At 39.4% G+C, this 15,790-nt stretch overlaps 1 protein-coding gene across 4 annotated transcripts; it reads right to left on the reverse strand.

Annotated features, from left to right (window-relative positions):
• Positions 1–209: 209 nt before the first annotated feature.
• papolg (poly(A) polymerase gamma) lies at positions 210–12,482 on the reverse strand. 4 transcript variants are annotated; one of them, XM_029521471.1, is made up of 25 exons: positions 12,153–12,482; positions 11,253–11,411; positions 10,919–10,985; positions 10,730–10,811; positions 8,291–8,400; positions 7,486–7,539; positions 7,270–7,381; positions 6,996–7,085; positions 6,621–6,759; positions 6,260–6,332; positions 4,903–5,023; positions 4,637–4,721; positions 4,218–4,271; positions 3,944–4,063; positions 3,535–3,644; positions 3,253–3,374; positions 2,995–3,152; positions 2,804–2,862; positions 2,666–2,707; positions 2,328–2,530; positions 2,133–2,216; positions 1,977–2,036; positions 1,713–1,816; positions 1,500–1,600; positions 210–1,034 (listed from the first exon to the last, which is right to left on the reverse strand). In XM_029521471.1, the coding sequence occupies exons 1-25, from the start codon at positions 12,167–12,169 to the stop codon at positions 859–861; spliced, it is 2,502 nt and encodes an 833-aa protein (XP_029377331.1). In that variant the 5' UTR covers positions 12,170–12,482; the 3' UTR covers positions 210–858. The 4 variants fall into 4 exon arrangements, with proteins under 4 accessions (XP_029377331.1, XP_029377330.1, XP_029377329.1 ...); XM_029521470.1 differs by having other exon boundaries at positions 2,328–2,494; positions 2,666–2,862; XM_029521469.1 differs by having other exon boundaries at positions 2,666–2,862.
• Positions 12,483–15,790: the final 3,308 nt, after the last annotated feature.

Here is a 15,790-nt window from a genome sequence, read left to right on the forward strand (position 1 = left end):
CGGCACCTGAGAAGCCCTGATGTCACGCAGCAGCACCCATGCCACCCTGGAGTTGGCCCCAAAGGAGTCGTGGTTGTGATTTCCATCATAAGCAAACCCTCGATAAATCCTCCCTGCAAATATCCAAACCTATACAATGTTTACAAAAAATATCCAGGCTGGAGACACATTTGTTGGACAAGCAGTAGAGAAAAACAAGAAATTACTTCTTTTTTTTTTTTTTTTTTTGCCTTTTTTTTTTCTCAATTTTTAGATAAAACTACAATAGAATGGTCAAAAGACTTAACAGTGATCTTTTGCTTTTTTTAAAGACAAAAAAAGTTATGTACATCAACATTTACTGTACAGGTTTCTGTTTGGATGAAGAAAGGAAGAGAGAGAGAAAAAAATCTGTATACACCTGAAGTATGTGTAGTGAGCGTCGATAAACATTTGACAGTTTTAAAATATGTTAACTGGGGAAAATGAAAAGGAGAACGGATCGTTATCCATCATTGCAGTGAGCATTTTCAAACACTGAGGGACAAGATGAGTAAAAAACAAAACAAAACAAAACAAAACAAAAAAAAAAAAACAACTGCTGCTTTAGTTCCCATGTCAGAAATCTCCGGAAAGTTGTGTTAAATGCTGCCTGATTGTGAGTGTGACAGAGGGCGCAGACAACATGGACCAAATCACCTATCCACTGGCAAATCTGTAATCTCTGAAGATTTGAGGTGAGGTGTCTGTCCTGCCGCTTCACTCTCGGGACTGAGCACGCGCCCCGTACCCGTGTGAAGTCATCGTCTCGGTGTTTGACTTCTGTGTTAAGCCCCACCTCTGTGTGTGTTTCTGAATCCAGTCTTATCGGTCGTTCGTTCAGGCTATGTGGATTCTGGCCTTCTCTGTTTCCTTCAGCCTCTTGGCCTGCTCCTCCAGGGATGGGGAGTGGGGTCTCTTGGAGGCGGCTCCGTTCAGCGGGTCGGCTCCTCTGCTCACCAATGTGGGGATGGAGCTGCCGACGGGGGGCGCCACATGTTTGGACACCACGTGTTCTGCAGGGAGAAACACAGAGTACAAACACGATGGTCAGTACAGCTCCTGTCAACATCCATGAAGTGACCGAACGTCTTTGTTTCGGCCTGAAAAGCCTTTTCCTGCCACTGAAAACAAAGAGAATCACTATGAGTCCAACTCATGATGCTGTTTTGTTTCGTATTTCTGCAGTTTGCATTTTGTTTGACAGCTTTTTAATATTTATTTTCCATTAAATTCCTCTTTTAATGAAGGCAATTGAAATGCAGGGATGGTGGACGCATAACTGAATTAAATGGATGTAACATCAGCCTGATTTACTTTACTATTATTAGGTTTGCTAATTTAAATTGATACTTTAGTTAGTCTGAGTTTTAGTCTCCTCAAAAAAAGTTATTAAACAGTCTTCATTTCTGTCTTTGCCAGGAAATGTTTTCGTCATCAGTTTTTACTCAACAAAATTAAGATGAAAAGCAGATACTCACTTGAGCCGATGACAGGAATGGACATGCCCTTCTCTTCGCCTGCAGGAGTAGCGTTAGTGCTGAGGCTTTCCTCAAACACTGGCGGTTTGGGAGGTGTGATGCTGTGAGACAACGGGGTTTACAAAGTTAATTAAACACCATAGAGGAAAGAAATAAATAACACCCAACACTTTCAATCAGCCTGTTGCTGCCGGAATTATAGCTGAGGCTCACTTGTGGCGGTTGAGGGCCAGTTTGATCGAATTTTTAACAACTCGACAGCTGTTGCTGGCGGGGAGAGGCGACGAGGCATCTGGCAACTCCATGCTGGGAAGTCTCTGCGGTAAGAACAAATGACATCTTCAGTGACATTAATCAGATCAAAGTCATAAACAAGGGGTTTACTAAAAGCTCATCAAATAAATTCAGAATCAAACTGACATCGATCAAAATCAAAACATTCAGGTATAAAAAAGAGCTTCTGTTTTATAAAGTCACCTGTGTTCTTGAGGTATCAATGGTTGGAATGGGCTTAGCCTTTGATCCAGAATTAGGGTTCTATTAGTGAGGAGACAAAAGAGGAAAATTAATCTTCATTTGTATTTATTTCTGCCTGATTTTACAGTAATAAGAGATAGAGTAGATTACACCTACAATATTGGGTCCTTCTGTGGTTGTACAGGAGTCAGAGGATGGTGGATATGGCTCTTTAAATATGGAGTCATCATTGGACACCACCTGCAGAAGAAAACAGACAACATGAAGGAAATCCCATTAAATAAGTTTAAATCTATGTATTAAAAACACATCCATACGATAACACCTGCCCTGAACTGATAACCTCTTTACCTCTGTGTCTTTGTGCCTCTTGGCCAGGTCCTCTTGCGTAGGTGAGTGTGGTCTCTTGGCAGCGCCTCCGTTGACGGAGTCCTCCAGGCCGTTGGGCTCCTCTCTGGGGCTGCTGGTGGCGTTGGGCTTCACGCTGCTGCTCAGCCCCGACGTGACGGAGGTGCTGGCTGGAGGGGAAGGAGGCTTTGCTTTAAGTGGAGGCTCTACAGAATAACAAAAAGGACACCCTCAGCCTCATTCTTGTCTAGATTTAAGGATTCTCTTTTTATTTCTTATATGTATATTTATTAAGGTGCCACAAATTGTACCAGTCCAAAAGGGAAACAAGGGAAACTCACTTGAGCCAATGACAGGGATGGACATTCCCTGGTCTGTAGCAGCTGCTGCCGCGCTGGGTGCCGCACTGGGCGCTGCACTGGGTGCCACGCTAGGTGCCGCACTAGGTGCCGCACTGGGTTCTGCACTGGGTGCCGTGCTTGATGCTGCGCTGGGTGCCGGGGAGCTTTCCACAAAAAGTTGCTTGGGAGGGCTGACACTGGAAAATACAGGGAACGAAGGGAAAGGTTTACTGGGCGTTATTGTAAAGAACGAAAATAAATGTGGACCGCAGCTGGATGTGGAGGTTGACAGCAGATGAGAAAAATTGTTAAACACAAGTATATCAGACCTGTCATCTGTGTCAGATGTGGGTTTAGAGGGTTTGCTGGCCGGGGAGCTAAAGGGAGTCCCCGAGTCTGTGTCTCTGGAACTGTCTAGATGACTGCTGTCCAAAGAAATCCGCTTCGAGCTCCCACCGTTAGAGCTACGGTTCAACTCTGCTATGCTCTGCAGAAACAGGAGAGCGCAAACGGGCCAAATATTAGCAACAGAAAGGGTCTAAAGATGACAAAGGATTTGTCCCATCGTCCACAGCAGGATCTCTCACCCTCTTCTTCTTCTGCACTAGTTCAGGAGGAAGATACTGGTGCAGCTGTTTCTTCTTTACGTGTGTTGCTTCAATCTTCATCCCTTCCTTCAGCATGTTGATGTTGTTGGCTTGTCTGTACACTGCAGGAAACAACATGTCATGCTGAGGTTAGAGGGCTTTCAACATAAAACCTTTATGCAGGCTTTCTTTATAGCATATAGCTCGGGTCATATTTATGGGCTGCACAGTGGATGGTGCAGCCCATCGTGCCTTTGACTAAGTGCTTGCGTGAGGACTTACCTGTGTCTGTGAAGGACTGGATGTCGTATGTCAGGTCAATATTTACACTCTCTGCATTCTCCACTTTCTTGAAGATAATCCCGATGAACCACATGGACACAAAGTCGTTTCTGTTGCAGAAGCACACAAGATTCAAGATAAAGCTAATCAGTGACTCGAATTTGTGCTGATTTTTGCAGAATTTACTAAAGTTATCAACATGTTTATGATGGTCAAGCAAGTAAAGAGGAATAAATGGTTTTCAAACTTTTTTTCAGTTCTCTCAGCACATTCCATGTGCCTGTTTAATAACAGGCTAACTATTAGTAAGAGAGATTTAATGAATTTGATTTAAGAAGACCAAACATTGTCTTTTCTATTTCTGAACTTTCTCAGCCAGCTCTTTGTGCACAGATAAACCCTGACTCACTCGTTCCGGTTCTCTTTGGACCCAGGGAAGGACTGGGGGTTTACGTGAGCCAGTGTGATGTACTCATTCCTCTCCAGGTTCCCCACAAGAACACGGATCTTTGACTCCACCAGGCCGATCCTGAGGGGAAAACAGGTTCTTTATTTGCTCCAATCTGTTTATTCCTTACATTGTTAGCGGGATCAGTTAAATGCTGATACAGACGCAATAAAATAAATCTACTGAAATTAACTCAGGAATGGTTCAATAACATATCCAGATCTTTAACACTCACCATTCTAAGTGGTTTTCTTCTGTGGATGCACTGGCTGTTAGAACTATATAATGCCTGCAGCAAAAAACAAACAAACAACAAAAAAAAAGACTCAGTTTGTTGTGCTACACTCAAAGATCAGAACAGGAAGAGCAGTTGTACTTCAGTTGTTTGGGAGGACATGCAGAGACAAAATGAGTCGACCCAACAGTTGCCTTCCTCTTTGGATTGAGGACAAACAATAATGTGAGAAGCAGCGTCATCAGAGTGCAAAGAAAGACGAAGAGGCAGGAAAGTTAAGTACAAGTGGTTGTGCCAACTGATATATTTTGATATTACAACTTAATCTTTACTTCTTCATAGCCCTACGTTACTCATTTTGCTCTGGTCAATAAAATGTTACACTCATTAATGCATCAAATTGAAAATTGAACACCTACTTGTATTTTTGGAAAAAGCTTGGCGGCTCGAAGAGTTTGGACCATTCTGCTTTTCCCTGAAGAATCTCATCTGTGACACTGAGGCCTGTTCGTGACAGATACACAAGGAAGATGACGTGAAACAAATCAGGACTTAAACTAAGAGGAAGAAAAATAACTGCCTTTGAAAAAACTAGACAATGTTTATAAGAACTTGCCAAACAGGTGAACAGGAAGCAGAAACATGAATGATACACATTGTGTTTCACTCTTGTATTCCTAATTACCATATTTGAACTCCTCGCTCATGATGGTGCGTGTTGAGGTGGAGACGTTGTACGTGGAGTTCTGCTGAGGGTAGGCCGGTGTGATGATGGGCATCAAGTGGTATCGGTCAGACGGGTTCACCTGAAAACACGGCACAGGGGACCAAGATTGGTTTCACAGCAGGAAGGAGCCTTCTCCACGGGAGCAAACGCCACACCAAAAACTGAACAAGTGTTGCGGCGACAACAAGAGGTGTGCACATCAGACACAGACAATACCACTCCCAAATCACTCTGTCTTCATTTGTCCTGAATTGCAAGAAGGGAGGAAGCAAGGAAACATGTTTTAGATGCCTCTCTGAAGATTTTGATGACGCTGCACAGCTGGATGACCCGTTCTATCACCTTACAGCTGGTACTTGTAAAAAGAACAGCTATTGAAACAATAAGAGCACCACCTCCACTGTTAGTGGTATTAGTTTTAATCATTTTATTTTGAAAATCACAACTGTGCACTGAGCCTTCACGCTAAGTACTTGACCAGCATCAGCAGGTACATAAACATGTCCAGAGAGTCAGTTTTTACTTAATTTTCTTTGTATTTAAAAAAAGATATATATTCAAAGATAACTATGAATTTCTGATGGTAAACAGAAATAATTAAATACCCTAAATCTTTGGGATGTTAGGAATGATCTTTTCGACATATTTGGCCTTGCTGTGACTTAACGGAAAACAACAACAATTGACAATTAAAAGGTGTTTATTGCTGAAGGGACACAACAAACATGACAGAGATTTCAATGCCTATAAGGTTTTCAATTAATGCAAGAGACATAAGTTTGGGAGAGGATAGTTTATGATATAATTATGAAAAACAGGAAAAACAAGGCTAAAGTCAAAGTCAATATACCAAAGGTCTGGCCTTGAAGGAAAAAACTAAAAAAAAACCAAAAAAAAAACAAAAAAAAAACAAAAAACATTCAACTATTTGGCTATGAGAGTGCTAATGCATTTTTACTGGAGGGCTGTGTCTGATAAAAGATGTCCATGTAGGAATTCTTCCTTGCTCCATGCTGCTCTGGGAAGCCTCTTCCGAGCAGAGTTAAGAGCATTGGAACTCATGATGGGGGGGACCCGATCAATGTCATGGTCACATAAGGGCAGAGGAGCAGGGAGACATGAAATAAGAGACAATAAATGTACCTGTTCTCTGTTTGATCAGCTAACTGTTAAATACTAAACAATCTTTTCAAGACTCAATAGTTTAACTCTGCCCAGATGGTGTTTCCTGTGTCTGCACAACCGTTCACACAATAAACGGGCGAATAACAACATGATAAAAGATGTTTAAATACAACACTGGTGTCATACTCACTCTAGGATCCCACACGGGTAAATTCAGATTACTGTCCTCGGGCTGTTTCAGCAACACAGGATTTGGCCACTCCCTGCACAACAGAAGTAAAAGTCAATAAATGGGTTCATTCATTTATTCATCCTCTGTCCAGGGTGTCCACACAGGCACGGGGAGAACATACAAAACTCGTGCACAGAAAGGCCTCAGGCCTGGGAACCAAACCCGTGACAGTGGGGCAACAGCGCTAACCACTATGCCGCTGTGCTGCCCCAATAAATGTGTTTCACACTTTAAATTCACAATAACTGTACAAGGATGTGAAATGCTGCCATCAACTGGACAAAAACAACAGTTGAGTTGCAAACAGCCAGATTCTCACCATTTAGAGAAAACCAAGAAAAACTTGTGGACGAGTGTGGCAGCTACAGCGTTGGGGTAGAGCTGACAAGTCCTGGCCACCAGCATGGCCCACGACACTCCACCCAGAAAGCCCAGCATGTTGGAGTAGATCCCTCGACCTACGGTCACAGGACACATTATGAGTCAGTGATGTCTCAGAAAATCCTGCTTTTGTCAAAACTCAAAGACGTGTGCAGGAAAGGAACACAGCTTTAATTTGACACATAACTATCTTCATTTTTTTATCCATCATGTGACAAATGACACATGACAAATGTTGCTCCCTGGATCTGATTTTAAAAGGTTTATACGGTCATTCCAAACTGAATGAAACAAGTGTTTTGAATGCACTTACGTTTTGCCCAAAGTTTGATGGCTCTCAGTGTTAGCCTGAAGTTTTCTTTGTTTGGCACCAAGTACAAAATTTCATCAGTCACTCGACAGCCTATGTTAGAACAAAATGTCAGGCATCACAAGTTCACAAAATGTTTCTCTGTCATACCTGCAAAATATGTTACACTACAAACCTACACTAGTTTCCCTATGATTAAACAGCAGTAACAGCATCAACAAAGTCTATATCAACTTCACTCCTGCATTGGTACAATCTAGTAGAAGCCATGGGGTACCATTTAGGCTGCGGATACACCGAATGTCCAAGTTTCTCAGGATGGAGTCTCCCCTCAAGTCCAGGTTGTCTGGAATGGATTGTAAGGCCAGTCTGGCAAAAAGCAGGTCAATCTGCTCAGACGGAGAGAAGACCAGGAGGGAAAGCCTGAGGTTAAACATCTAAATTAAATGTGTGTAAGTTAAGTTTATTATTTCAACTATAGCACACACGTTACCTCTATTCCGTCAAATTTGAATTTTATCACAGGTACAAAAGCATCTTCAACAGCCTTGAGAGGAAAAAAAAAAGACAGACAATGTCAAAAACGAAATCTGGGACAATGTAAAGCCACAAGGCAGAACAACTTCATCACAAAATGAAAAACACTAAGAACAAGATTCCAAACGAGCAGCGTAGATTTACAGTCAGAAATCATTAATGTAATGTAGAATACGGGTGTCACTCTCGGTTGGCTTTGGAGTACATGGTATCAGAGCTCAAAAAAACAAATAACCCTCTAAACATCTCAGCAGAGATCAGCTAATTATATAAATTTATTTCTAGATCATTTGGACCCACAACAAACAAACACAAGCCTAGGAGATGTATGCACCTCTTTTTTCTTTTTTTTAAACCAAGCGTATTAGTTTTAATATATACACACTCCACACACATACGCCCCCTTGGGAAATTAATAATGTTTTCCACCTGACTAAGCAGCAGTACACACAATGCTCATGTCCTGAGAGTTAATTTATTATTACTCAAAACAAAAGCAGAATTATGACCCAACCAGGAATTTCCCAGTTTGGGATCTAATCCAGCAGTCAATATCTGTGTTACATACAGCTTTGTGTTTCCAATACATTGAGCTCAGCGCCCAGAGAAACCGCTCCTAGGCCTTTCCTCCAGGAGCAGTGATGCAAGCAATCTGCTGTGCCACTTTGACATGACTGTGACTTTTCAGGGCCCAGTGAAGACTCCATATGAAGTCTTTTTTAATACCTTTAATAAGACATTGTGAAATGCATCAGACTTACCCTCAAATCTTTGATTTCTTCATGCTGTTTCAATTTCTCAAAGAATGACTGGAAAAAGTCGCTTCTCTCTACATGGCGCGGAGCCACACACAATGCATCAATATCAGCTCCTGTAATGGATAGTTTCTTTGATTATTGTAATCTGTGGCGCTCAGGAGTTTTAACAGTTGATGATTCTGTGACAGTCTGATAAGAACAATGAATGCAGTTTCTGCATCAAAGGTTAAACCGAGTGGAACAAAACATTGTAGGTAAACAACTTTGACACTGGGTTCATGTAGAGCAAAGTTTTGCATTTTTCTATCATGATTCATCTGGTTCATTCAGCTCCCACTGTCAGGTTTAGATTTAAACTAATTCTTGAGAAATCAAATTCATTTTGTGGGATCTGAAGTATCAGTTTTTTCTTAAAAATGTCTTTTTAATTTACAATGAATTTGAAATGCTGGACTACTCTTCAGGGGACTGATGGGACTTGGGACGGGTGGCTGTGGGTTCAAATCAACTTTATAATAAGAATGAAAAAAAAAAAAAAAGACTCAAGCTTCAAGCTCTGTTTGTGTTTGTTGAAGATATAACCTCCAGATATTAGATATGGAACCACAGAAGTTACCTGAACGCTGCTGATTCGACTTTATGCAGTAAGCCTAACCCTGCAAACGGCTGCACACAGATAACAGGCTGAAAGCTTCTAAGCACAAATGGTGCAAATAGATTCATGACCACACTATCTACATCTACTCTGCACTTAGCTTAGCTATACATTTGCATTTAACAATACGTAATATGGAATGATAATTTCTCTGTAAATAAAGCAGGTTTACATGTAATTTTAAAGGAAAATAGAGATACCTTATTTTAGACCTTCAGTAATAAGTTTAACAGTCTTGCTCACTTGTTCAATGTTTGACAGATTTATGTTCCAAGGATACTTTCTGCAAGGTTCTTTGCTTAATTGCCCTGTTCATCTGTTGTAACAGTTATCGTGAATCAGCATTGATCAAATGTGGACTTTGTAAAGTCTGAGCTGGATTTGGAGATCCCAAACCCTCAAAAGTCATCTCAACTTTATTGTCACAACCCCCTTAACTCTCAGGTGGAGGTTTATCTTCTGGAAAAGCCATTTATGCTGCACAGACTGAAACACTGGGCTGTTTTGATAAAGTTTTGTTTTTGAAGTGAGAAAAGCTTCCAAAATATGAAAAAAAGTGCATACACCATTTTCATCAGGTCAATGTCGCTGAAGTCCTGAGTTTGGGAAAATACAGATTCATCAAACTCCAGCAAAAATGAATCTGTTTACTCCTTTCTACCTTTTTGCCCACAGTAGTAGTCTCTAAAAAATTAACAAGGGAGTTTCTCATTTTTCACTGCTTTTGAACGATGGTTCATTTTTACCAGGAAAATAACAAACAAGGCTGGCAGCTGGATGTAAAAGCTGTTAATTAATGATAACGCTGTGAGCAACTTGCTAACATGCCAGAAATAAACTTGTGTGGTGCATGATTTGTGCGTCCACCAACAGTTGGTGCTTGCACACGCTGAAAGATGATTTATGACTGAAGAAATCCTGTGATACCCTCTGCAATCAGCATCACAAGATTCCCAGAACTAGCAGTACTCCAACACAAAACAAACATGAAACCTGCATTTCTAAAAACCAGGAAAGCAAAGTCAGTGTAGATGTCTTTGTGTGACAGCAATGATTGGACACTGCTAGGCAAGGTCTGTCTTTGCAGCATGAGCAAAACAGTCTTTAAAAGGTTGCAAAAATCTAGAGGGGTTGTGTGTCTATGGAATATACCTGAAATTGACTGGAATCACACACTCTAAAACCTACAGTCCTCTATTCAGCTCAATCAATACCATGCAATTAAGCTTTGAGGTGTGATTTCTCTTTTTTGGTTGTTTATTTTGAGATTTAACATGAGCGTTCTACAGAAGTAAAACTGGCTAAAATAAACACTGATAACTTCACAGGTTAGCTTAGAACACCTGAAGATGCAAGGAGAATGAAGCTGTGTGACCATTTTTTTTCTTTAAATCAATAACAATCACAAACACCTTTTTGATAAATTTCACTCATCTCATTTACTTTAACCAATAATATGTGCAGGGCCACCAAAAACCATTAGGTTATGTTCAGCCAGTGTTTACCAAGCTTTCAAACCCCCAAACTGGCCTTTTCAAAAACACTCAATAGCACTCAATATGACAATGACAGCCTCGTGCTTTAGTGTGGTCAGGGTGAACTAAGCCTTTAAAAAACAGAGGGCCAAGGCCTTTTGAGGGCCAACGCAGCCAGTCACACAAAACATGCTATTGTCATTATACTTAAATGTTTTAAAATCCAAGAACAATTTGCCAGCATAAAACAGTGATTTTTGATTGATGTTATGGCATTTGCGTGAATGTGTATTAAATCAAAACTACACATACCTTTTGTGTGCACTCCTAGGCGGTACGAACCAAATGTAAATATCTTACCACCAACACAGCTAATGGCTGATGGCGGAAGATTCTGTGGAGGATATAAACAAATTCGTTTAAGTCAAAATGTCTAATCACACTTCACGACGTGCATGGCCATAATTCTACAATACTTTTAGTGCACACAGCAGAACATACCTTTAATTCACTGATCTCTGCGATCCATTCTTTAACAAAGTTATTCAACTTCCCAAGAACTGCAAGTCTGAAAGGAGACATAACTTTAATGGGTGCTTTTATTCTTTCAGGAATACAATTCTTCAGACAAAAAAATGAGGCATGCTGAGTTTTAGTTTGCTTTAGTTACAAAAATTACTGCTTTGATGGGGTCTGAAGCTTTTTATTTATGTCGATAATATTTTATTATGTACCCTTTCTCTGTGAAGCCCTGACTGATGCCATGAAAGACATGCAGTTAACATGTCCTAGTCTTTTCAGGTCAAATAGTAAACAAGTACCATGCGGTTCTCACCTGTGGTTCAATTCCTCTTCATCTTCAAATACCCCAAAAGGTTTCATAGCATCGCAGAGTTTCTTGGTGTACTGGTGGTCTATTTCTCGTGGAGGTGCAAGGCTAATGGCAGACGTGATGCCATAGTGTTTCTGAGGCTGCTGCCCACCAGGCATGGTGCTGCGAGGGAACACACAACAGGACATTAAGTGACAGGTGTTTCACAACACAACTGAACACGGGTCACATCCCGAAATGTATCAAACATATGTGACAAATAAGATAGGGCATGAACATTCATGACCAAATGACCGATGATGAATTCACCGGCATCAGTTTAATGTAGAAATATTTAATTGTTTGGTAGCTTTCATCACGCTCCTTTCCAGTTACCGCGAATTCACTGTGTAAACACATGGCCAAAGGCTAAGGAGAGCAATGTTGTGGCGTTACATTAGTCGAACCAACAACACATGTGTGTATAAATAATAATATGGGATGAAGAATGATCTAAAGGTGCAGAACTATGACTAAAATATGTAACTATTGTGGGGGCGAACGAACGTTAGCTATAATGCTACAAACAGGCGAGAGGCGCTAGCAAGTTAGCTAGTTTAGCAAGTTAGCAAATGTTAGCCGGCTGCTACGGAGAAACGGCTTTAAGTGGCGATCCACTTGGGTCGATTTAAGAAGTGACATCGTTATCAATCTTCAACTACGTGTAAAAATTCATTTATTTTGTTGGGCATATTGGGCACAACAACACTAAGGCAAGCTAGCTTAAAGCCGATAGCTGCAGGCCCTGTTTGGTTGTTGTGACAGTTGGCTAACGTTAGCTTTTAGCCTATTCTTTAAGGACTTCCTCAAACGGTTCACAAGTGGGGGAAAAAATTTTTAAATCTTCCACATTGCACGACTTACCTTGACATTTCTTTCATGACACTCTTAAAAAAACAACCTGCCCTGCGTTCAGCTGTAAACTGATTTTATTTATTTATTTAAAAAAAGGAAAAAAAAAAGTAATCCAGTCCGTAAGTGGAAATGATAACAGCCTCGACCTGATTACAACAATGGTCACTTTCCAGAGAAGCGTTCAAAAACCTTCCCTCTGAACCGGAATCACTTCTTCTGAGATAACCTGCAACTTCGTAACGCTGAAGGAATATTCATGTCTATTTCCTTTTTATTTCAAAGCCAATCGGGTTCACATGGATGCCAGCAGCTTCAACACGGATATAGTACCCCTTTCTCTTTTTTTTTTTTTTTTTTGTTAAATTCAAAACTACAAATGTCACGCCGTTCAATCAGGACAACGTCTGCTTGCGCGCGCAAGATCACGTGACCGACGTCGCAGGCGACGGTGTTTTGCTAACAGCTACATGGTAGATGCTACATGCTACATGCTAAATGCTAGCACGTCGCCACGCAAGGAACGCAAGGAATGGAGAGGCATGGAGAGGGAAAGTGTGGAATAATTAAACCAACAGTCCGATGGTGAACTAGAAAAAGCCAAAAGTGTAAGATTATTATTATTTTTATTTTTTTGCGTAAGTCATTTTTTTGTTAGAGATAATGCTGGCTATTTTGTTAGCTTGTCATAGAAACAAATGTGCCTAGCATAATTTAAACTGTTTAACTTATTGTTATAAGAAGCTAAATTATTAACTTATTGTTGTTATAAGTGTAAATTTGCAAAATCGGCTTAACATCAAAGTTAAGAGGATTTCATAGTAGATAATTAATTAATTAATAGTAATACCATATGTTAATTAAAATGGGAACTAAGTGTTCACACAAGTTTATTTAGACAAACAAAAGAATGTAACCCATAAAAATAAATAATTAATCCGAGTCTTCTTATGAAAAGTAAAACTTGAATGTGAAGTAAACGCTGATTTGTGTTTATTGTTGCTGTTTGCTGTTGTTCCCACCAGGGAGCAGTTTCTCAGCCTCAAGTTATTAACATGTGAAGATGCCTCCCAAATGTGAAACGATGAAGCTTCAAATGAAAGCTGTGAACTGAACAGAATTTCAATTAGGCTTTTTTAAATATTTTTTTTTTGTCCAAATTGCTTCTATATCATGATTCAGTGTTGTTGTTGTTTTGTTTTGTTTAGTTTTTTTAGATTTTTGTGTTAGTGTTGTACATTGTACATTTGTATTGTATCTGAAGCCATTACATTAAAATAATTCCAGAATTTTTTACCAAATTTGTATTCACATTGTGAAGTGTGACCTTAGATACAAGACTACAGATTGCAAACATGCCATTCTTCTCCAAAAAGATATGAAAATCAAATGTGAAAAGTAGAGATTATCAAAGTGGATTTTATGGCCAACTAAGATGTTTAACATTTGTGTGGATATTTGTTTCAAATTATTCCTCAGAATAATGGTTAATTAGTCAAGTTAACTTTCCTTTAAGCATTATGGCCCTCATACAGAGGCTCCACTCCTTCAGACAGAGTGCTGTAGTAGTGCTTCACCACCCGAGGGTGCAGCAGAGCAAAATTGTGAAAATTGGGGGTAAACAGAAACCTTCAAGACAACAGATCATACTCAATTTGCCTTACTTTTTTTACTTTAATGACCCCTAAGGGTGCAGGTGTGTTTATTCATGGTAAAGGGGGAGTGAGTTGTGAAATGAGCCAATAAATTGTGATTAATGGGCTAGGAGTAAGGGGGAGCTCACTTTCCTGTGCCTGTTCTAAAACTGCAGGCAAGAGAATGATCATAACACAAATTACTATACATTTAAATCACTTTGAATACATTGCAGATTGCAGCCGGAGTACAGTATTTAGTGGGCCAACTAGTATTAGTATTGTCCTCAAAAATCCAAGATCAAGTGCGTACCTTGCATTTATGGACAACATGCTCTAATGATTGCTGTAACTGATCCCAATATAACAGCTGTTGCCTTTTGTTTTTCAGGTTTTCACAGCTCACATCCAGCATGGTGCATTCACCTTTGACCTTTCCCATTGTTGTAGGCCTGAGTCTGGAATATTATGCCGTAATGAATCACTTTTTTTCTATTTTAGATGCAAAGTTTTCTCAACTTCCTGTTCAAACATTTTACACATTTCGCTTCACATGATGTTCAGGGATGAAATGTTAATTTCAGTTCCTCTTTTTCCTCGAAGTTGTGAGAGTTTGGACATGAAAATCTTAATTACATTAACAAGGATTTCCACCTATGCGTTTTTAATTACAACTTTGTGTCAAATGTAATTATGGCTTGATATATTTCACTTAAATATGTGATTTTAAGTTCATGTGATCTAAATTCAATTTTGTGTAGTCAGCTGTTTCAAATTGCACAATTTGATGAATTTGATTTCCAGGCTAGATGATTCATGAAGATCAATGTTATCATGGTTACAATTTTTAAATATATTAGTTTTTTGGAATGGCATTGTTGTATAAGTCCTCCTGTGCTTGTCCATTATTTACACGTCACACACTACTACAACTACATTTGGGCTAATTTTAACAATTTGGAGAAAATTGGTAGAAATTAGCAGTGAATTTGGGGTATTAGAGCAGATTACAGCCTGAAACATAAGACATGGTGTCAGCTGTTAAAGTGTGACGGTACAGTGTGTACCATGCCATATGTAGGTTGACTACTGAGGAGCAAGGTGTGAAGTTATGAAACATTGGGGCAACGATTCAGGGTTTTAAACTGTAGATACTCTGAGACAGTGTTGTCTGTAAGACCTACTGAACAATAATAATCTCCTTGAAAGGAATGTAAAGAGAATTTATACTCTAGTTATTATTTAACTGTGGGTTCATACTATATTATTTCTGACCATATTTCATTATACAATCCCTAACCCTAATGCTGATATACATATGTATATCAAACGTGCATTTATATTTATAAATATTTACATTCATAAACTTCAGATGTTTCAAAGATGGATCAATAAAATCAATTATTTTGTGATAAAGTGATTATATTAACCATATGCATGTATAATGGTAAAATAAAAAATACAATTTCTAGTTTGAGTTGCATTTTGGATTTAAGTACCATCATATTCCAACAAAGGCATTCAACGTGAAAAAACAAACACGTAACTTAATTAGCTGGGTAATACATGTTTAATATTTCAGATAGATAGATTGATATATATATATATTTCCTTTTTTATTTATTTATTTTTTCTGCCTTGCCCTTCTCCAAGTTTGAAACACTGGACTCAAATTCCTATTATGTCTACACATACCTTGCAATAAAACTATTTCTGGTTTCCGATAGATTCCAAACTGGGATCTTCTTAAAAATCAAACTTCTTTGCTGAAAGTTGGTTCCACCTGTCTATCCATACGGATGCCATTTTAACTTGCACTAGTTTTAATTTGTGACTCAGCTTTTTATTTTATTTTTATACACCAGTATTCATCATTTTGTTTTTTGGGGACGAAAACTGAACCCAAACCAAATAAAACATCTGAAGGGGTTTTTGATTGTGTCTTTTGTGCGTCGTGTGATCGTACAGGACACACACACACTTCGGCAGAGTCACATGTCGTTCAGTCAGCTGACA

The sequence above is a fragment of the Echeneis naucrates genome, chromosome 15 (assembly GCF_900963305.1).
Source record: "Echeneis naucrates chromosome 15, fEcheNa1.1, whole genome shotgun sequence".
Lineage (NCBI taxonomy): Eukaryota > Metazoa > Chordata > Actinopteri > Carangiformes > Echeneidae > Echeneis > Echeneis naucrates.